Source organism: Staurois parvus, unplaced genomic scaffold (genome assembly GCF_062004578.1).
Source record: "Staurois parvus isolate SC_StPar_1 unplaced genomic scaffold, SC_StPar_1.0 ptg000545l, whole genome shotgun sequence".
Taxonomy (NCBI): Eukaryota; Metazoa; Chordata; class Amphibia; order Anura; family Ranidae; genus Staurois; species Staurois parvus.
In genome coordinates this window covers 333,933-354,708 of record NW_028318341.1, presented here as the reverse complement: position 1 = coordinate 354,708, position 20,776 = coordinate 333,933, and the positions used below count along the sequence as shown (strand labels likewise).

Sequence of the window (20,776 nt, the reverse complement as noted above, 5' to 3'; positions counted from 1 at the left end):
TTGCTATGTAAATGAAAAAGTCCAAAAATTTTGAAAAAAAGTGTTTTTTTTATAAAATTTTGCAAATAAATAATATTTCATCATAAATCTTGGCTTAAATTTATTCCGTTATCTTTTGAGTTAAAAAAAAAACAAATTAGTTTATAACCAAAAATTATAATTTTTAAACTTTTTTTTTACATTTTTATTTTTTTATATTATTATTTTTATTTATTTATTTTTTTACATACTGTCACCCTAGCAGTACAGTGTCTGGTGACACTGTACTACTTGTGGGGGGTGATGAAGATTTTTTTTTATACGCTGATTGCTTTTACACCCATATAGGATGTAAAAGCAATCATTTCTCTTTCTCTCTGTCAGCATTCTTGCAGTCATTGAGAAGTACTGAGTGAGCTGTGATTGGTCACAGCTTGTCACATGGTACAAGGCTGTTGTGAATAGCCTTGTACCATGTGACCTCTGTGATCATTCACAGATTTCACACGTAGTAAGCAATGATGTCACAAGTGACATCTTGCTTACTACTTTGCATGTGATCACTGATTGGCCAATCAGTGATCACATGATCGGGACCTCGTATAGAGGTCCCGTCCGACGATCGTGTTTCACTGTGTCCGGAGGACACAGCGGGCACCGGATCGCGGTATGCACGCTCCCAGGGAGCGCGCACAAGCAGGGTGCGGGGAGGTCGTTTATAAACGGTCACCTGACCCTGCATTGCCACCGTCCGGCCGTTTATATACAATGGCCGGTCGGGAAGTGGTTAAGTACCGGAGTTTGGCGCCATTCTACGAGCTTATAAAATTCTATAGCATTACATGTTAGGTATCTTTTTACTAGGCTTAACATCAGCTTTAATATTTTACCAAAAAATTGGGTTATATACATTGTTTATTTTTTAAAAATTCATTAAATCGCATTTGAAAAACCACCGCACAAAAACCATGTGACATAAAAACTTGTAATGACAACAATTTTATTCTCTAGGGTCTCTGCTACAAAATATATAATGTTTGGAAGTTCTAAGCAATTTTCTAGCAAAGAAAAAATTGATTTTTACTTGGAAACAAAAAGTATCAGAATTGGTCTGTTGATATTCATGACAGCTTCCCAGCACAAAACACCCCACTGTGAGCGCTGGTGTGTGTACGTCTCTGCATGCCAACTCAGAGTTGGTTGTGGTCACCGCCAATTTGCTTTTAGAATCTGTCGCAGCCATAACAGCAGGAAATGAGAACTACCTGAATCTGGCACACGTGTCGAAAAACTTTCCAAAACTGTCACAAGGCGTTCCTGAACTGAGCACAGGATGTTTTAAAGGGACTCTCTCGCCAAAAGGGTGTTGAAACATCTTTAACTTCCCCACCACGTCCAAGAACTAGTTCACAACATAACGTGCACTTTTTCTTTTGTGTATCCCCATACTGCAACGCACAAAAAGTAATGCAGGCACAATTCTTGAAATCTCACTGAAAATGAACCTACATTTGCTAGATGTTGGGGGTGTCATAGAATGTATATGCAGATAGCAGAGCAATTCCATATGGTGCAAGGAAACGCTGTCATGTATGTTCCTGCACCTTGTGTGAACAAGCCCTTAATCCCTTCCCGCCGACGCCTCCTGGCCCTTTAAGAGATTCAGACGCCGGGAGGCGGGGCGGTTGGGGCGTGGTTTAGGAATCATGTGACCGCCGTGATGACACGTCACGGCTGTCACATGATCGGGAAAGGTCCCGATCGAAAGAGCGGATCGGGACCTTTCCGTGAGTACCACACATGTGTGCTGGGAGCGCGCAGGGCGCGCGCTCTCAGCACATATGTATTTAGTTACATGGACGCAAATGTGCGGCCGCTCGGCGTCTAGGCCCAGACGCCGGGAGGCCGCACATTTGTGTGTGGCCGGCGCAAAGGGGTTAAGGATAATCAAACTGGATGGAACATTAAACTGGTACAAACCCAAAAACCAACAATGTAATATATTGCAGCTTATCAGTCATGTGGTGGCTGCATTGGTTTACTTTTTAGGCTTTCTTCTCTCTGTTTTCACCTGGTGATCTGGTCAGTAACACACCTCCTGTATTAGAGTACCCCTATTCTGGATGAAGGCCCACAGTGGGCACCTTTGGACAGCAGCACTGTCAGTCAGGGGGGAGGGGAGTGTTAGACGTACTAGCAGATTTAACCACTTGCCTACAGGGCACTTATACCCCCTTCCTGCCCAGGCCAATTTTCAGCTTTCAGTACTGTCGTACTTTGAATGACAATTGCGCGGTCATGCAACATTGTACTCATATGAAATTTTTATAATTGTTTTGAGACAGATAGAGCTTTTTTTTGGTAGTATTTAATCACCTCTGTGTTTTTTATTTTTTTGCTAAACAAACAAAAAACAACTGAAAATTTGGAAAAAAAAACATTTTTTATTAGTTTCTGTTATAAGATTTTGTAAATAAGTGATTTTTCTCTTTCACAGATGTGCGGTAATGAGGCTGCACTGATGGGCGGCACTGATGAGCATGGACAGGCATAACTGATGGGCACTGAAAGGTAGCACTGATAGGTGGTACTGATAGGCAGCACTGACTGGCAGATAGACAGGCACTGACGCGCACTGATAGGCGGCACTGACTGGCAGCACTGATTGGCAGCTCAGATGGGCACTGATATGAGGCATTGATATGTGGCATTGATGGGCACTGACAGTTGGCATTGATGGGCACTGACAGTGGGCACTGATGGGGCTACACTGATCATCAGCGCGCCCTGATGATCAGAGCACATGTCCCCTCTGAGTAATGCCGATTACCGGCTCTCCTCTCCTCACGATCTGTCAGCATGACAACTCATGAGGAGAGGAATGCCGATAACCAGCATTTGCTTATTTACATGCGATCAGCTGTGATTGGACACAGCTGATCACATGACAGAGCCGACGTCATCGGCTCTTTCCGTTTATCGGTGATCCGCTGTGTCCCAGGGACAAAGCACACCTCCGGGGGCGTGCACGTGTGGTTAGAGTGGGAGGATGTCATATGACGTCCACCCAGAACGAGAGAACCGCCTTGTGCCTGTCATTTCCTTGTATGGCGGGCGGGAGGTGGTTAAATACACAAGCAAATTGAAGACCAACTCCAGATCACACTTTATAAGCAGTTAACAGAGTTTTTTTTTCTATTGGGATAAAGGTTTTACATAAACAAAGTTGGCCATTGTAAGCACCCCTGTCAGTTATTATACAGGATTGATATAGCGCCAAGAGTTTGCACAGCGCTGTACAAAATGAAGGTAGACATCACAGTTACAATACAATTTGGTACAAGAGGAAACAGAGGGCCTGGCTCGTTAAATAGTTTGTTTCATCTCTGCAATAGGAAGAGAGCTTGTTCTTTTGAAAAACAACAGACTTATTGGCTGGATCACCAGATGAAAATATAAGAAAGCCTAAAAAAGAAAACTAATGACGCCATCAAATATATAAAACTTGGTAAGATGAAATATAATAAATATTTGGTTTGGGTATAATGCAGCTTTAAAGGGTCTTCCCTAAACTGTTGCCACAAGGCTGGAAGCACACAATTGTCTAAAATGTCTTTGCATGTTGTAGAATCAACAGACCATTATGATCCAAGTGATCTCTGTGTTCATCTCACCTGGGAGTAGAAAACCCGGTAACTCTTGGATTTGGGGAAAAGTGCAAACGTGACAAAGTTGCCGGGAGAAGTGAAATGAATAGGCAGGTGAGGAAGCAGGGAGCTTTTGTACTCTATTAGCAAAACGGCGACCACACTGTTGGAATCCTGCAAACAAAGAAAAAGATTTTATTACTAAAAAACAGACAAAATAAGATCATGATTATAACACAATGTCCAAACACAAGAACACCCCATGGAGACTCCAAGGTCGGTGGACTGGGGGCTTTGAATAATGAGATTTCCAGCTGCTAATATAGTCCCTGGTGAGCTAGAACTAGTAAATACCTCTTAAAGGAATTCCATGTATGGGAAATCTTACATTGATGCAGCTTGGACCACACTACAGCAAATGTGCCAAACTGGTAGGATCCCCATGGAAGCTGGAAATCATTGTAGTAGCTACAGCTACTGCAGTGATCTTCACTAGCTTCCAGGTCCCACTCCAAGCGGCTGCCACGCTGCATGGTGAACACAGGCACAGGCACACCATTCTAAGAACATTTCTCATTTTCTTAATGAAAGTAAAGTATTCTCTGACTGGATGAGGTCTCTCTACCTTGGCCAATCAGATAATGTTCTGTATTCAGTGAGAAAATGCAGAGTTTTCTGAATGGTGCATGTGCCATATGAGCGACCTCCTGTGTTCACCAAGAAGCAGGGCAGCTGCTTGGCTCTGGACCCATAACCCATATGGAAGAAAAATATATTTGAAATATATCTTAAAAATATTCTTCCCATATATATACAAATGTAAATTTTTGGAATGCATTTACAAATATATGTAAAAATATATGTTAAAATTACTTTTTTATATGTTAAAAAAAAATCTGAAGAATATATTTAAAAAATATATATTTATACATATATTTGTAAATGCATTCCAAAAATGTAGATTTGTATTTTTAAAGACATACAGTATTATTATTATTATACAGGATTTATATAGTGCCAACAGTTTGCTCAGCGCTTTACAATATAGGGGAGACAGTACAATTACAATTCATTTCAGTACAGAAGGAATAGGAGGGCCCGGCTCGTGGAGCTTACAATCTAAAGGAAGTTAGAGGTGATACAAAAGGTGATAGCTGCGGGGGATGATCTGGTGGAGGTGATTCAAATACAGTTCTTAGGTGGAGGTGGGGTAGGCTTCCCTAAAGAGGTGAGTTTTCAAAGATCGCGTAAAGGCAGACAGGGTGGGGGCTGACCGGACATGCTGTGGTAGGGAGTTCCAGAGGATGGGAGAAGCTCTGGAGAAGTCCTGGAGGCGAGCGTGGGAGGAGGTGATGAGGGAGCTAGAGAGGAGGATATCATGGGAGGAGTGGACTGGGCGATTTGGGCGGTATCTGTGGATGAGGTTGGTGATGTAGCTGGGGCAGTGTTGTGGATAGCTTTGTAAGCTGTGGTTAGTTTTTCAAATTTTATACGTTGGGTTAGTGGAAGCCAGTGAAGGGACTGGCAGAGAGGGGCAGCAGTCGCTGATCGGTTGGTAAGGTGGATGAGTCTAGCAGCAGCATTCATAATAGACTGAAGGGGGGATAGCCTGTGTAACGGTAGGCCAGTGAGGAGGGAGTTGCAGTAATGGAGGTGGGATATAACCAAGGCGTGGATAAGTTGTTTTGTGGTGTCATTGGTCAGGAAGGGGCGGATTTTGGAAATGTTCCGGAGGATGAGGCGGCAGGATTTAGCCAGTGATTGGATGTGGGGCCCAAAGGAGAGGTCAGAGTCTAGGATTACGCCTAGCACCCTGGCATGAGGGGAAGGACCAATGGTTGTGCTGTTGATCTTAATGGTAAAGTCATGAGTGGGGGATTGGGGAGGAGGAAATATTACAGCTCACTTTTGAAAAGATTGAGTTTGAGGTAGTGATGTGACATCCATGCTGATATGTCGCTTAGTAGATTTGTGATACGTGAGGAGATTGAGGGGGGAGCTGGGGAGTGGAGAGATAGATCTGGGTGTCATCAGCATAGAGGTGGAATTGGAAGCCATGGGAGGTTATCAGTTGGCCCAGGGAGGAGGTACAGTATATTTGAATTGTATTTTTAAAAATATTTTTCATACATTTTATAATAAAAATGCATTTCAACATGCAGTGTATATATATATATATATATATATATATATAATTTTTAGTTATTTTTTTTTAAATATATTGAATATGGCCAAAATTGTAGCATTTGAAATATGGCAATATATTTGGGAAGAGTATTTTAAAAATATATTTCAAATATATTTTTCTTTCATGTGGGAAGCTAGCTAGAGCAGATCACTGTAGTAGGGATGCGGACTACAGTGATTTCCAATTTCCATGGGGTATCCCTCAGCTATGGCTCACATTGGTCCAAGCCGAGAAAAATCGCCATACCTAGAATTCAGCTTTTAAAGTCCAATTCCAGAAACTACAAGAAATAATACCTTTGCAGTTGGATCCTTGCACTGCAAGGGTTATATTATTATTATTATTATTATACAGTATTTATATAGCGCCAAAAAGTTTGCTCAGCGCTGTACATTATAGTGGGGGACAGTATATGAGCCAATACAGTAACAAAACAAAACATGAGGGGTTCGAGGGCCCTGCTCCTTTGAGCTTACAATCTAGGAGGGAGGGGATAGTGGTACAGGAGGAAATGGCTGTGGGGGATGGAGTGGTAGGAGGAGTGGAGGAGAACGGCTGTTAGGTGAGGGCGGGGTAGGCTTCCCTGAAGAGATGGGTTTTCAGGGTGCGCCTAAAGGTGAGGAGGGTAGGTGACAGTCTGATGGATTGGGGTAGTGAGTTCCAGAGGATGGGGGAAGACCTGGAGAAGTCCTGGAGTCGGGCATGGGAGGAGGAGACCAGGGAGCTAGAGAGTAGGAGGTCTTGTGAGGAGCGAAGAGTACGGGTTGGGTGGTATTTGGGTATCAGGTTGGTGATGTAGTTTGGGGCATTGTTATGGATAGCTTTGTACGTCAATGTTAGTAGTTTGAATTTTATCCATTTGGCAATCGGAAGCCAGTGGAGGGAATGACAGAGGGGGGTGGCAGATGCGGAGTGGTTGGTAAGGTGGATGAGTCTGGCCGCTGAGTTCAGGATAGACTGAAGCGGGGATAGTCTGTGATGGGGTAGGCCGGTGAGGAGGGAGTTGCAGTAGTCGAGTCGGGAGATAATAAGGGAGTGAATGAGTTGTTTAGTAGTGTCTGGGGTTAGGAACGAACGTATTTTGGAGATATTGCTGAGGTGGAGCCTGCATGAATTGGACATGGTGTTGGAAGGACAGATTGGAGTCTAGAGTGATGCCTAGAACTTTGGCTTGTGGGGTGGGACTGATGGTGGCGTTATTGGTCATGATGGAGAGGATGGGGGGGGCGCGGGCTTGGGGGAAAACTAGGAGCTCGGTTTTGGAAAGGTTTAATTTGAGGAAGTGGAGTGACATCCAGTCTGATATGTCATTCAGTAGGCTAGTGATTCGGGCGGAGACTGAAGGGGTGAGGCGAGGGATAGAGAGGTAGATTTGCGTGTCATCGGCGTAGAGATGGTAGTTGAAGCCGTGGGAGTGTATCAGTTGGCCAAGGGAGGAGGTGTAGATGGTGTAGGAGGTTATATGCTGCTTATCTCTAGAACAAGGGGTCTCCAAACTTTCTAAGCAATGGACCAGTTAACTGTCCTTCAGGCTTTAGGGGGCAGACTGTGGCCAGTGGGGTAAGACAATGTCCTGGCATCAGTGGAAGGACTAGTGCTGCATCATTGGTTCTATTAGGGGAAATAGTGCCCCATTTTTGGTGTAAGTGGAAGCAATAGCCCCCATCATTGGTGTTAGTGGATGGAATGGGGACTCAAAGGCTGGATAAAAACAAGCAAAGGGCCACATCCAGCTCGTGAGCCAGAGTTTGGAGACCACTGCTCTAGAAGATGAGAAATAAGATCTAATACTTACCTTACTCCTTCCACCGACAGGATCCATCACTCTCCTCTACTCCAGGTTGTGAGCAGACCCTTACCATCTGCATTTGGCCCTGCACCATACTTGATAACGCCATTGTGCGACCACAGCCCACAGTGTCCTATAGAAGAGGTCTCAGGGAACCGGTCACACAAGGAACAGAGCCTGCGGGAGTGAGGGATAAAGGTAGCTATTACACCTTCTTCCTCTATCCCTAGTCTTAAAGAGGAACCCCAGCCTGAATTTTTTTTTAGTCAGCAGCTACAAATACTGTAGCTGCTGACTTTTAAAAAGCAGGTACTTACCAGTGCCTGATTCTTCTTAGCGCAGCAGCTCACTGGTGCTGACATCTTGGATACGGGAGCCAGCTGTGGCTTCCTGAGGAACCACAGCCGGGATTCCACTGCACATGTGCAAGCTTTTGCAGTGCTTTGTGAATCATTTTGTGGCTTCCTGGGACATGTCACATGTCCCAAGAGGTTCTGGGTGTGAAGGAGGCAGGGAAAGGGACGCCATCCTTGCCTGGGTACCATCCTTACCCACTGCAACAGTGTTCTTTTTTTTTTATTCCCGGAGCTGGGGTTTTTTTTTTTTTTTTAATGCAGACTTTTATTGAATCCAACCACAAAGCAGTACAGAACAATAATAATGGGAATCAATGGCCCCATAAAACCCATACCCATTAGTTGACCAGATCAACAAGAAAATCCATGGTACAGGTACACAAACAACAATAGGCAAGTCAGGTGACAGTGTAATGAGTTAACCATACCTACATATGGGGTGTAGGATCACAAAATATTATCGGCAGCATGGAGGACCCACACCGGAGCTGGGATTTAAGCTACAGTATAACTAAATACACTGGACACATTTTCATCCAAGCTAGTCTGCATGATGGCTGCAGGGATGGATAGAATTGGAACACTTTCAAAGCCCTCTATATAGAGGTGTAAAGCAGTACATAGCTGCCATACAAAAGAAAACACAAAAGCTCCTTCTTCACAAACACTGCAACATCTGTCAAAAGAAACTTCCAGATGTATCTGTCATGTCTAGAGCAAAACACTGAATGATGAATGGAGATAGCATAGCTGTACAATTGGACATCCTTTATCTAGGTTTCCTTTCCCGCTCCTGATGCTGTATATTTTTATCTAGCGGGCAGTTCACGTCTACAGCGATCACTTCTCCGAACCCTGTAATTGGCTCCAGCAAGAAGCAGCGACAATAGGCGGAAGGTCAGCGCTCGGCACAGAAGAAACGATAACATAACCATGAGATTATATTGAGACGTACACAACACAAAAGATAAAACATGCACCCTGCTATTGTTAGGCCTCTTCTTCCCATAAATAACTCTTTCCTGCTACGGATAGGAAAGCTGGTGTTAAATCACAGCATACAATCCTGAATAGAAGAAGATAGAAAAGGGATACTACTGTTCACATAATGAAAACAGAGGCATGAGATAACTCTTGTACCGTCACTTTCTCCATGTGTTCATTTGGGTAAACAGAAGACCCCTGGAGTGTTATTAGTGGACCCCTAGTTACAGGACCCCCAACTCCCCACGACCACACCCCAAGAGTTATATCCCCTTCTGGGTACACAGAAGACCCCTGGAGTATTATTGGTGCCCTTAGCAGGATGGACACCAAGTTAAAGGACCCCCACCCCGAGAGCTATAACTCCTAAATTCTGAGCCAAAAAGTAGCTGAATACATTCAGATGCAGCCATTGTTCAGGTCCATCTGCGCTATCTGTGAAGATGGAGGAATCTGTTTGAATAAATCTGAGACCAAATAAAAAAAAATCTAAGTGTATGACCAAAGTTAGGAAGCCCAGATGCAGTTTCAGGAATGACAGTAACAGAGTCAAACCATGAAAATATAGCCCCCCCACCAATTAAAGTGTATGTGAACCCTAACAAGGAATTTCTTTTCGATTTGCTCCCTTTTGGTCTAATAAATATTCCACTGAAAGGGTTTTGTCATATGTGTTTAACAAATACTAGTTTAGCTAAAATCAACTAGGCAGGGCTGACACCACTCAATCAACAAAAGTACTGTGTGTTGTCAGCCCACTCCTAAGCGGGACCCTGATGTAAGGGGAGCTCTGATGGGGACCCTGATGTTAGGGAGGACTGTTAAGGTGGATGCTAATGTAAGCGGGCCACCTATGGGGGACCTTGATATAAGGAGGGCTCTTACAGGCGGCCCTAATGTAAGAGGAGAGCTCCTACGAGGGAACCTGATGTAAGGGGGGGGGATCCTACAAGGGATGCTCATATAAGGGAGGCTCCTACGGATGATCCTGATGTAAAAGGGGCTCCTACAGGGGAGCCCTGATGTAAAAGTTGGCTCCGATGTAAAGGGGTCTCAAGCGAGGACCCTGATATAATGGGAGCTCCGACTGGGACCCTGATACAAGAAAGCTTTAATGGGGAACCTGTTATAAGGGGGGGGGACTCTGTGGTAATTGAGGACTTTGTCAAAGTAAAACTAAAACAAAATCGTTCCTTAATATGGTGTTGGACCTCCAATGGCATCCAAGACGACTTGAATTCTCCTGGGAATTGACAAATATAAGTCTTGAATGGTGGATAATGGAATCTGATACTACACTTCATGCAAAAATTGTTCCAGTTCTTACCGAGATGCTGGAGGCGGAAAACAAACCAGAACCTTGTCCTCCAAAATTGACCATAGTGGCTATGATATGGAGGTCCGCCATGATTGCGCCACCACCATGCTTTACCGTTGCCACAGTCCTGGTCAAAAGCTTGAAACGGTATTCACCACATGTGAACGCATCCGGTGGTTTGCAACAGTGTGAAGCTCAATTCATTGGACCATATTAGTCTTCCATTGATCGATAGTCCACGAGTTATGGGTGTTGCACCCCTCTCTCCTATTCTGAGCATTAATATCGCTCACTAGTGGTTCGGCAATCGTAGCTCACCCGTTAATGCTTTGCTTGTGGAGTTCCTTCAGCACAGTCTTTGTGAACACGGGCTTTGGAAGACTGAGATTAAGCTCTGCAGTCACTTTTGCAGCAGTTGTTTTCTTACTCCGGCTCACAATCCTGCGCGATGTCCTTTTGTCTTTCGGTCACCTGACCACGTCGATGGCGCTTATGCTTATCAGACGACATATTCCCGGAATCTGTATATGCCGTCATATCCTTTGATATTGTACCCTACGCCTACGCATATAAACTGGCAACTTCAGTCACAGAGACATCAGCTAAACAGCACCAACAACTTGCCCTCTATTAAGCTCAGTAAACTCTGACATGACTCAGTATTACTAGCAGCACATGTGAAGGAGGATTCCCTCCTGTTCGCTAGGTGTCTCATCACACAGCGAAAGCAAACAAATGTCATATCACTTTTAATGCAAAATATGTCATCACTTTCACACCTGCAAGCCATGTAGTGTTTCCATATTTTTGTGCTTCCCCTGCACAATGCCTACTTGTTTTAACCCTACCTGCAACACACAATATCCAGTCAGGCTGCGAAATTCAGTCACCATACTGAAAATCCTCATAAAATCCACAGCCAGTATATTACATTTCCTAACTGATGTTTTTATTGCCATTTTTTGGGCAGGCCTAGTGTTCAAAAGAATGATGCTTTCTATGAACAGACATGGCACAGCCAGGGGAGGACTGACCATTTGGGAACTCGGGCACTGCCCGAGGGCCCAGGATCAGTAGGGGGCCCCATGAAATGCCCCTGGTACCTTTCATAGGCTTTTTTGGGTGTCGTTTGAGAGTGAGCGAGGACACAGGGGCCCCATGATCCCCTATTGCCCGGGGGCCCCATTAGTTGTCAGTCTGCCCCTGGGCACGGCTTTGTAAGGTCACTATTACAGCACGGAACAGAAAATTAATTTTCTCAATAATAAAACACATTCTCTTGGGGCTCATTCACATTAGTAGATTGCTCTTCAGAGAGCCTTTGACAGATGATGAGGAGGCGTTGTATCACCTCCACACTGCCTGCTTTAACCCCTTGATCCCCGCACTAGCATACCACAACCACATGCATTGAACTCAAAAGCAACAGGGGGTATCATTTTTGCCACGGCTGCCTCATGTGTACACCCTGGCCTCTGAAACAAAAAGGGGAAGTTGCTGGGGTGGGGATGGTAAAAGTGCAGTTTTACCACCCAGAACCACTAGTGTAAATAAGCCCTAATAGAACTAAAACTTGCTTGTGTGGATGGGAAAATCTGTTTTTTGGGGGTTTTTCTTTTCAAATCGGCCTATTGGCTGATAAAAAAAAACATTAATCTATCGTCAGCCTGTTGCATGATTAGAATGTTCAGCTGAAGAACATCTGAGACCAACAATTATAATAGAATTAAAAAAAAAAAGGAGTAGATCTTTCAACTGAATTATGAAAGCAATAGTAAAGAGACAACATAAACATAAACATAAAAGCTAATGGCCACTATTCAGTGCTCCTACTCCTTGACCTCTCTGCGGCCTTTGACACAGTCGACCACCCCCTCCTCCTCAAAAAACTACACTCCCTCGGCCTCAGAGATTCTGCTCTCTCCTGGCTCTCATCCTACCTGTCACAACGCTCTTTCAGCGTTACCTATAATGCCACCACCTCCCTCTCACTCCCCCTCTCTGTTGGGGTCCCCCAAGGCTCTGTCCTTGGGCCCCTTCTCTTCTCCATCTACACCTCCTCCCTTGGCCAACTCATACACTCTCACGGCTTCAACTACCACCTCTATGCCGACGACACACAAATCTATCTCTCAACCCCCCACCTCACCCCCTCGGTCTCCGCCCGAATCACACACCTGTTGAGCGACATATCAGACTGGATGTCGCTCCACTTCCTTAAACTGAACCTCTCCAAAACCGAGTTTCTTGTCTTCCCTCCAGCCCGGACACCACCCCCCATTGACTTCTCCATCATGTCCAACAACGCCACCATCAAACCCGCCCCGCAGGCCAGAGTACTTGGTGTCATTTTGGACTCCAACCTATCCTTCCAGCCCCAAGTCCACTCTTTAACAAACTCGTGCAGACTCCACCTCCGCAACATCGCCAAAATCCGCACGTTCCTAACTCCAGAAACCACTAAACAGCTCATCCACTCCCTCATCATATCACGACTCGATTACTGCAACTCCCTCCTCACTGGCCTGCCTCGCCGCTGGCTATCCCCGCTTCAGTCCATCCTGAATACGGCTGCCAGACTCATTCACCTTTCCAACCGCTCCGTTTCCGCCACCCCCCTCTGCCAATCCCTCCACTGGCTTCCGATTGCGCAACGGATCAAATTCAAAATCCTAACACTGACGTACAAAGCTGTCCACCATACTGCCCCGAACTACATCACTGACCTAATATCCAAGTACCGCCCAGCACGCACACTCCGCTCCTCACAAGACCTCCTTCTCTCTAGTTCCCTGGTCTCCTCCTCCCATGCCCGCCTCCAGGACTTCTCCAGGGTGTCACCCATCCTCTGGAACTCCCTGCCCCAACCCATCAGATTATCACCTACTCTCCTCTCCTTTAGGCGCACCCTGAAAACCCATCTCTTCAGGGAAGCCTACCCCGCCCCCTGCTAACTTGCCGACCTCCTCCACTCTTCCTACCACTCCATCCCCCACAGCTATCTCTTCCTGTGCCACCATCCCCTCCCTCCTAGATTGTAAGCTTGAAAGAGCAGGGCCCTCGATCCCCTCATGTTTTGCATTGTATTGGTATTGTTCTGTCACATGTTCTGTCCCCCTTTGTAATGTACAGCGCTGAGCGAACTATTGGCGCTTTATAAATACTGAATAATAATAATAATAATTTTCAAAGAAAATTTCAAAGGATGGTGAAAAAAAAATACTAAAACCCAGAAATATACTTACACCATCATAGAACTTGACAGAAGTCATGTGACTCCGTGGTATGCTAACACTGCCATAGTTGGGGTGAACAAATAGGACGCCATGTGAGAAGAAGAACAGTTTACCTGAGAAAAGGCACAAACATAGTATGTTTAGTAATAGAAAAGAAATAAGTGAATACATTTACTTTTTATTATCTGTGTGTTGAGAAGAGGCGGACCCCCAAGTATCACCCCACACTTGCAGCTAATGTTATGGTGAAGGCGGTTTGTGTACAGAAGTCTGGAGCTACTGCAAACCTCAGCAAAAAGTTACTGGTCACTTTGGCTGCCTGCAATATGTACCAGCAAAACCTTTTTTCCTTTTTATTTCCATTTTTGAGAGAGGACAGGTGCCAAACAGGGCTTTGATTAAATTAAAGTCCAGCTCGAAGTAACTACAACAAGATACAAAAGCTATCAAAGGATCCTGTGGGGTTTTTTTTGTTTTTAATAGGGGAAGTAATGCTTCTCTTAAAGTGTTACTAAACCCAGGACACTTCATTCACTATATCCGGTCTCCCCGGACCCGGCATTCACTATATCCGGTCTCCCCAGACCCTGCATTCACTATATCTGGTCTCCCCGGACCCTGCATTCACTATATCTGGTCTCCCCGGACCCTGCATTCACTATATCTGGTCTCCCCGGACCCTGCATTCACTATATCCGGTCTCCCCGGACCCTGCATTCACTATATCCGGTCTCCCCGGACCCTGCATTCACTATATCCGGTCTCCCCGGACCCTGCATTCACTATATCTGGTCTCCCCGGACCCTGCATTCACTATATCCGGTCTCCCCGGACCCTGCATTCACTATATCCGGTCTCCCCGGACCCTGCATTCACTATATCCGGTCTCCCCGGACCCTGCATTCACTATATCCGGTCTCCCCGGACCCTGTATTCACTATATCCGCTCTCCCCGGACCCTGCATTCACTATATCCGCTCTCCCCGGACCCTGCATTCACTATATCCGCTCTCCCCGGACCCTGCATTCACTATATCCGCTCTCCCCGGACCCTGCATTCACTATATCCGCTCTCCCCGGACCCTGCATTCACTATATCTGGTCTCCCCAGACCCTGCATTCACTATATCCAGTCTGCCAGGACACTGCATTCACTATATCCGGTCTCCCCGGACCCTGCATTCACTATATCCGGTCTCCCCGGAGCCGGCATTCACTATATCCGGTCTCCCCGGAGCCTGCATTCACTACATTCGCTCTCCCCGGACCCTGCATTCACTACATACGCTCACCCCGGACCCTGCATTCACTACATACGCTCACCCCGGACCCTGCATTCACTACATACGCTCACCCCGGACCCTGCATTCACTACATACGCTCACCCCGGACCCTGCATTCACTACATACGCTCACCCCGGACCCTGCATTCACTATATCCGGTCTCCCCGGACCCTGCATTCACTATATCCGGTCTCCCCGGACCCTGCATTCACTATATCCGGTCTCCCCGGACCCTGCATTCACTATATCCGGTCTCCCCGGACCCTGCATTCACTATATCCGGTCTCCCCGGACCCTGCATTCACTACATCCGCTCTCCCCGGACCCTGCATTCACTACATCCGCTCTCCCCGGACCCTGCATTCACTATATCCGGTCTCCCCGGACCCTGCATTCACTATATTCGGTCTCCCCGGACCCTGCATTCACTACATCCGCTCTCCCCGGACCCTGCATTCACTACATCCGCTCTCCCCGGACCCTGCATTCACTACATCCGCTCTCCCCGGACCCTGCATTCACTACATCCGGTCTGCCAGGACCCTGCATTCACTATATCCGGTCTGCCCGGACCCTGCATTCACTATATCTGGTCTCCCCGGACCCTGCATTCACTATATCCGCTCTCCTCAGACCCTGCATTCACTACATCCGCTCTCCCCAGACCCTGAATTCACTATATCCAGTCTGCCAGGACACTGCATTCACTATATCTGGTCTCCTCAGACCCTGCATTCACTATATCTGCTCTCACCGGACCCTGCATTCACTATATCTGCTCTCCCCAGACCCCGCATTCACTATATCTGCTCTCCCCGGACCCTGCATTCACTATATCCGCTCTCCCCGGACCCTGCATTCACTATATCTGCTCTCCCCGGACCCTGCATTCACTATATCTGCTCTCTCCGGACCCTGCATTCACTATATCTGCTCTCCCCGGACCCTGCATTCACTATATCTGGTCTCCCCGGACCCTGCATTCACTATATCTGGTCTCCCCAGACCCTGCATTCACTATATCTGGTCTCCCCAGACCCTGCATTCACTATATCTGGTCTCCCCGGACCCTGCATTCACTATATCTGATCTCCCCAGACCCTGCATTCACTATATCTGATCTCCCCAGACCCTGCATTCACTATATCCGCTCTCCCCAGACCCTGCATTCACTATATCCGGTCTACCCGGACCCTGCATTCACTATATCCGGTCTCCCCAGACCCTGCATTCACTATATCCGCTCTCCCCGGACCCTGCATTCACTATATCCGGTCTACCCAGACCCTGCATTCACTATATCTTGTCTCCCCAGACCCTGCATTCACTATATCTGGTCTCCCACAGTACACACAACACGGAGATGCAATTATTTTGGTAAATATAAACTGCTAAATACTTTTTCTCATCAGCAGTATATAGCAGTCTTGTGGCTTCTATCTGTGTCCAGCTGAGCACTGGTTAAAGCTTGTAGGAGGAGTTTTCATTCTCCCCTTATTGTCCTATGAGGCTGCAGGACCCCTGACCCCCTGTCTGGACATTGCTGTTTGGCACTGTGCTGATCACATGCACGCTACCAAGGAAAAAACTCTAGCAATACACACCAAACTGAGCATATGTAGGTTGCCCCCAAGGCTCTGTTCTATCAGCAGATGGATTGGGGACAGTAGAAGAGGGGGAGGATCAGAGAATACAGGATAAAACATCCTTTTTTATGCAATGTGGATGATTAACCCCTTAGGTTTCACAAAGAGTATAGCAAGCATGCTTTACTGCATATACAGACTGATTTTACTGTTGTTGATTTAGTAACACTTTAAAGTGGTAAAAATGGCACGGACATTTCATGTCTGAGGTCTACAGTCTGCTTTCTCCTTCCTCTGCTATCAGCATGAATCACTTCTGACAAATTTTCCTGACACCAAGAGAAAAAAGGTGTCAGGGGAGGAAGTTACAACACACAGCCTGTGATTTATAGACTTTACACTGCACTATAATATACGGCGACTGATAGCACAGCTCTTAAAGGGTTTGTAAAGGTTCACCCTTTTTTTTTTTTTAAATAAACATTTCATATTTACCTGCTCTGTGTAATGGCTTTGAACAGAGCAGCCCCGATCCCCCTTTTCTTGAGTCCCCTGCCGGCGCTTCCAGCCTCTCCCCCCTGCTGAGTGCCCCCACAGCAAGCTGCTTGCTCTGGAACACTTGTTCCAATGGCTCCCACTGCTGTGAGTCAGCCAAGGAAGAGGCAGAGACCAAGGAGAGCATCTGCTCTCATGCACATCACTGGATTGGGGTCAGGTGACTATGGGGGGGGGCTTAGGGGGAGGCTGCACACTGATGGGTAGGGTCATTTCCATCCTACCGCCTCACTCTTTGTTCCCATGAGCTGCTAGGCTGGGAAGACCCAACCCACAGCACATGGGAGTAAAAAAATGAGCTCCTCTTTACTCTTAAAAAATAAATTCACCTTTGGAACGTGTTACATGTTTTACCTGTTTTTAGGGGGAAATGTAACATGTTTGAGCATCTACAGCTTCTCTCCCCAATCCCCCTCCCTCCGCCCACACAGCCGCATCATTCATTCAAAGTTTCCTATGAATGGATACACTACAAGTACCATCAGCCACTGCAGCCTACAGCTTGTATTTCTCAATGAATTACGAGGGAGCTGGAGAGCGCTCTGGTAGTTCGTGGATTCTTCTTGCTCTCATGTAACTGCCCGCCCGTACGAGGTATGAGCAGACAGCTATCCTGAGAGTCTGCAGGAGCCCAAGATTGCACCCATGATCTCTTTTAACTAGTTGCCGACCGCAGATAGCCGAATGATGGCTGCACTGCGGCCGGCCAGTTCTGGGAGGGCGTCATATCCTCCCAGAATGCGCTCTCCTGCTCACCCCCGGGGACACGCACTGGGTGATCTCAGTGATCGCTGTGTCCTACAGACACAGCTGATCATGTGATGTGGTAAAAGGCCAATCACAGCGGCCTTTTACCACGTGATCAGCCGTGTCCAATGACACGCTGATCACCGGGAAATGCAATTGCCGGTTCTTGGCTGCACTTTCCTCACGCTGTCAGAGCGTGAGGAAAGTACTGCCAAGAACCGGCAGTTGTCAGAGTGAGGATCGGCACCGATCATCAGGGCACTGATGATGAGTGCCCTGATGATCGGTGCCCAGCAGTGACACCCACTAGTTCCGCCCACAAGTACCCACCAGTTCTGCCCACAAGTGCGCAACAGTGCCGCCCAAAAGTGCCCAGCAGTGCCACCCAGCAGTGCCACCCACCTGTGCCCAGCAGTGCCACCCACCTGTGCCCAGCAGTGCCACCCAGTCAGTGCCGCCCAGCAGTGCCGCACGTCAGTGCCCAGCAGTGCTGACTATCATTGCCTATCATAAGTGCCAACTCATCAGTGCCACCTCATTAGTGCTGCCTATCAGTGCCACCTCATTAGTGCTGCCTATCAGTGCCGCCTATCAGTGCCCATCAGTGCTGCTCATCAACGCACATCAGTGACGGAGAAAAATTACCTGTTTGCAAAATTGTATATTAGAAACAAAGAAACTTTTTTTTTCAAAATTTTTGCTATTTTTTTTTGTTTAGAGCGCAAAAAGTAAAACACCCAGCAGTGATTAAATACCACCATAAGAAAGCTCTATTTGTGAGAAAAATGTGACAAAAATTTCATATGGGTATAATGTTGCATGACCGCGCAATTGTCATCCAAAATGTGACAGCGCTGAAAGCTGAAAATTGGCCTGGTAAGGAAGGGGGTACAAGTGCCCGTTAGGCAAGTGGTTAAGCAGCTGCCGGGCAGAGCAGAGCTCAGTGTGTTTTCGGAGTCCGCTCAGTAAACACACCCCTTTGCTTTCTCCTGCAGAAAGTGCGATTTAGATTGCGTTTTCATCAGTCAATCGTTTCTTGCTTCGATCTTCGTTTATTCTATTGACTGACGTAGAATTTTCAAGTGATTAATAAATGCACATTTTTTGGAAGGTAATTATTTTAAAAGGTGAACTTATCCTTTAAGCATTTGGCACGACATCACCCTTTCGGTTCTACATGGCTGAATACCGATTAATACCAAAGAGCCTGTGACGGTGCGTACCTTCTTCGGATGAAATGTGCCGACTGCTGGAACATATGTAGGTCTCATCCCCTCCGGAAAGGAAACTCCCCAGGAATGATTTGTGTTCCTGGAAAGACACCAATCAGTTACATGGGGGCCATCTCCAGTTGACACAACATACAGTTTAGACCTCACTTGAATTTATCTCACCTTCACCGAATTCAGTGCTTTCTCTGAAAGTTTTACCTCATTGTCCTCAACCTGGAAACAAAACAAAAAATAATATGGTATACGGTCTAAAAACGGACATCTACCAGCCTATTACCAACCATACACATCATGCCATCTGTCTGTACAATCTCCTTTAAACCTACAAGCTATGTATAGTGAGGGCCTGCCTGATTGGATACAAAGTAAATGTATTGTTCAGAAGAACCCTAAGGGACGGTTCACACCATCCAGATGCATTCCGGATGCGTTTTTACGTTTTTTACGTGTTTTTGACACATTCCAGTGCGTTTTTTATGCATTCCAATTCAGTTTTTCCCCTCTTTTTCCTCAATTTAAATAGGGACAATGTCATTCCAATGCATTTTTTATGCGTTTTGGTGCGTTTTAGTACAGTTCTGTTCTACTTTTTTTTCTGCAACCAGAACGCACTAGAACTGCAAGCACTGATGTGAACAATGACATTGACAACCATATCATTGATTGGTGATTGGACGGGGCGGGAGAGGCGGCTTGTTTGGTTTCCAGGTACCCGGTCAGAGTAGGCGGCTGTAGGAGCAGGCTGGAGAGTGAATTTTGCTGGAGTCCATGGATCGTACTCCACGCCAGGAGATTCGGGAAGTCAGAGTTGCATTAGGAGGACAGCAGAGGAAGCAGTGAGGGAACACCAGACCACACCATACTTACCCTTAAAGGGACCGTCAGCTGACCTACTGAGAGTGTATATCTCTAAATGCGTGATTTGATTGCGCATCTGGTGAGTGCGCAATTCTTATATTATCGGACACATCACCATACCATTGAATAGATTTTATAGATCACCAGGAATTGAAGATCATCACTGGATCTTCCATACATCACCTTTATGGACATTTAACCATTTATATCAGCACTTTATTTAACACCAGTAGTCACTTTATAGTGACAAAGATTCATGTTATCACTAAATCACTTTATGATTGTTACAATACCACCATGTTGCACATCACTAGTCACTTTATATTGAACTGAATATTTATTCATTCATTTATAATTTTTTTGGATTATTGCATTTGACACTTTCTATTGTGTAATATATATTTAGTGCTGCACCCATTTTTATATTAAAGATATATGATTGTTCTGCGTTCTGATTGGTGGCACTGTTGTGTTGGTATATCCATAGGGTATCTGTTTGATGGGTAGGCAGCTTTCTTACATCAATGGAGATTGAAGATCCACACACAAAAGTTACTTTGGGTGGACAGCTTCCGGTTCCGAATGCCAGCCGGGGATGCCATCACTTGTTGAATTTGTACAGTGAGCTGTGCCAGCGCGGCTCACTGTACAGGGGTGAACAGGCAGGTAGATAGCTTTAATGCAGCAGAGACAAAGCAGGTCTCTTCTGCATTAATAATCCAGCCTGTCCACCCATTTTTAACTAAAGTTCTACTTTAAAGCGGAGTTCCACTCACCCTGTCAAAAAATAAAAGTCAGCAGCTACAAAAACTGTAGACTTTTAAAAAAAACAGCCACTTACCTGTCCCTCGGTGTGTCCCCTGCAGCCCGTTTCACCGGCCGTCCTGGATTCCAGGAGGCCGGCATCTTCAGTGTGGGCAGCCGGCTGTGATAGCTTGTGGCTTCACAGCCGGGTACCCACTGTGCATGTGCAAGTAGCGTTGTACTACATGAATGGTCCTGTAGTCTTCTGGGACC

General features: G+C 46.1%; 1 protein-coding gene across 1 annotated transcript in view; it reads right to left on the bottom strand.

Moving 5' to 3' along the window:
- Positions 1 to 20,776, bottom strand: part of DNAAF9 (dynein axonemal assembly factor 9) — a 208,212-nt gene that overhangs the window by 92,495 nt on the left and 94,941 nt on the right. The window contains exons 19-22 of the mRNA XM_089690898.1: positions 19,064 to 19,114; positions 18,893 to 18,980; positions 13,507 to 13,610; positions 3,654 to 3,800 (exon numbers count right to left, since the gene is read on the bottom strand). Of these exons, the coding sequence (XP_089547024.1) occupies positions 3,654 to 3,800; positions 13,507 to 13,610; positions 18,893 to 18,980; positions 19,064 to 19,114 (390 nt within the window). The remainder of the gene's footprint in view (positions 1 to 3,653; positions 3,801 to 13,506; positions 13,611 to 18,892; positions 18,981 to 19,063; positions 19,115 to 20,776) is intronic.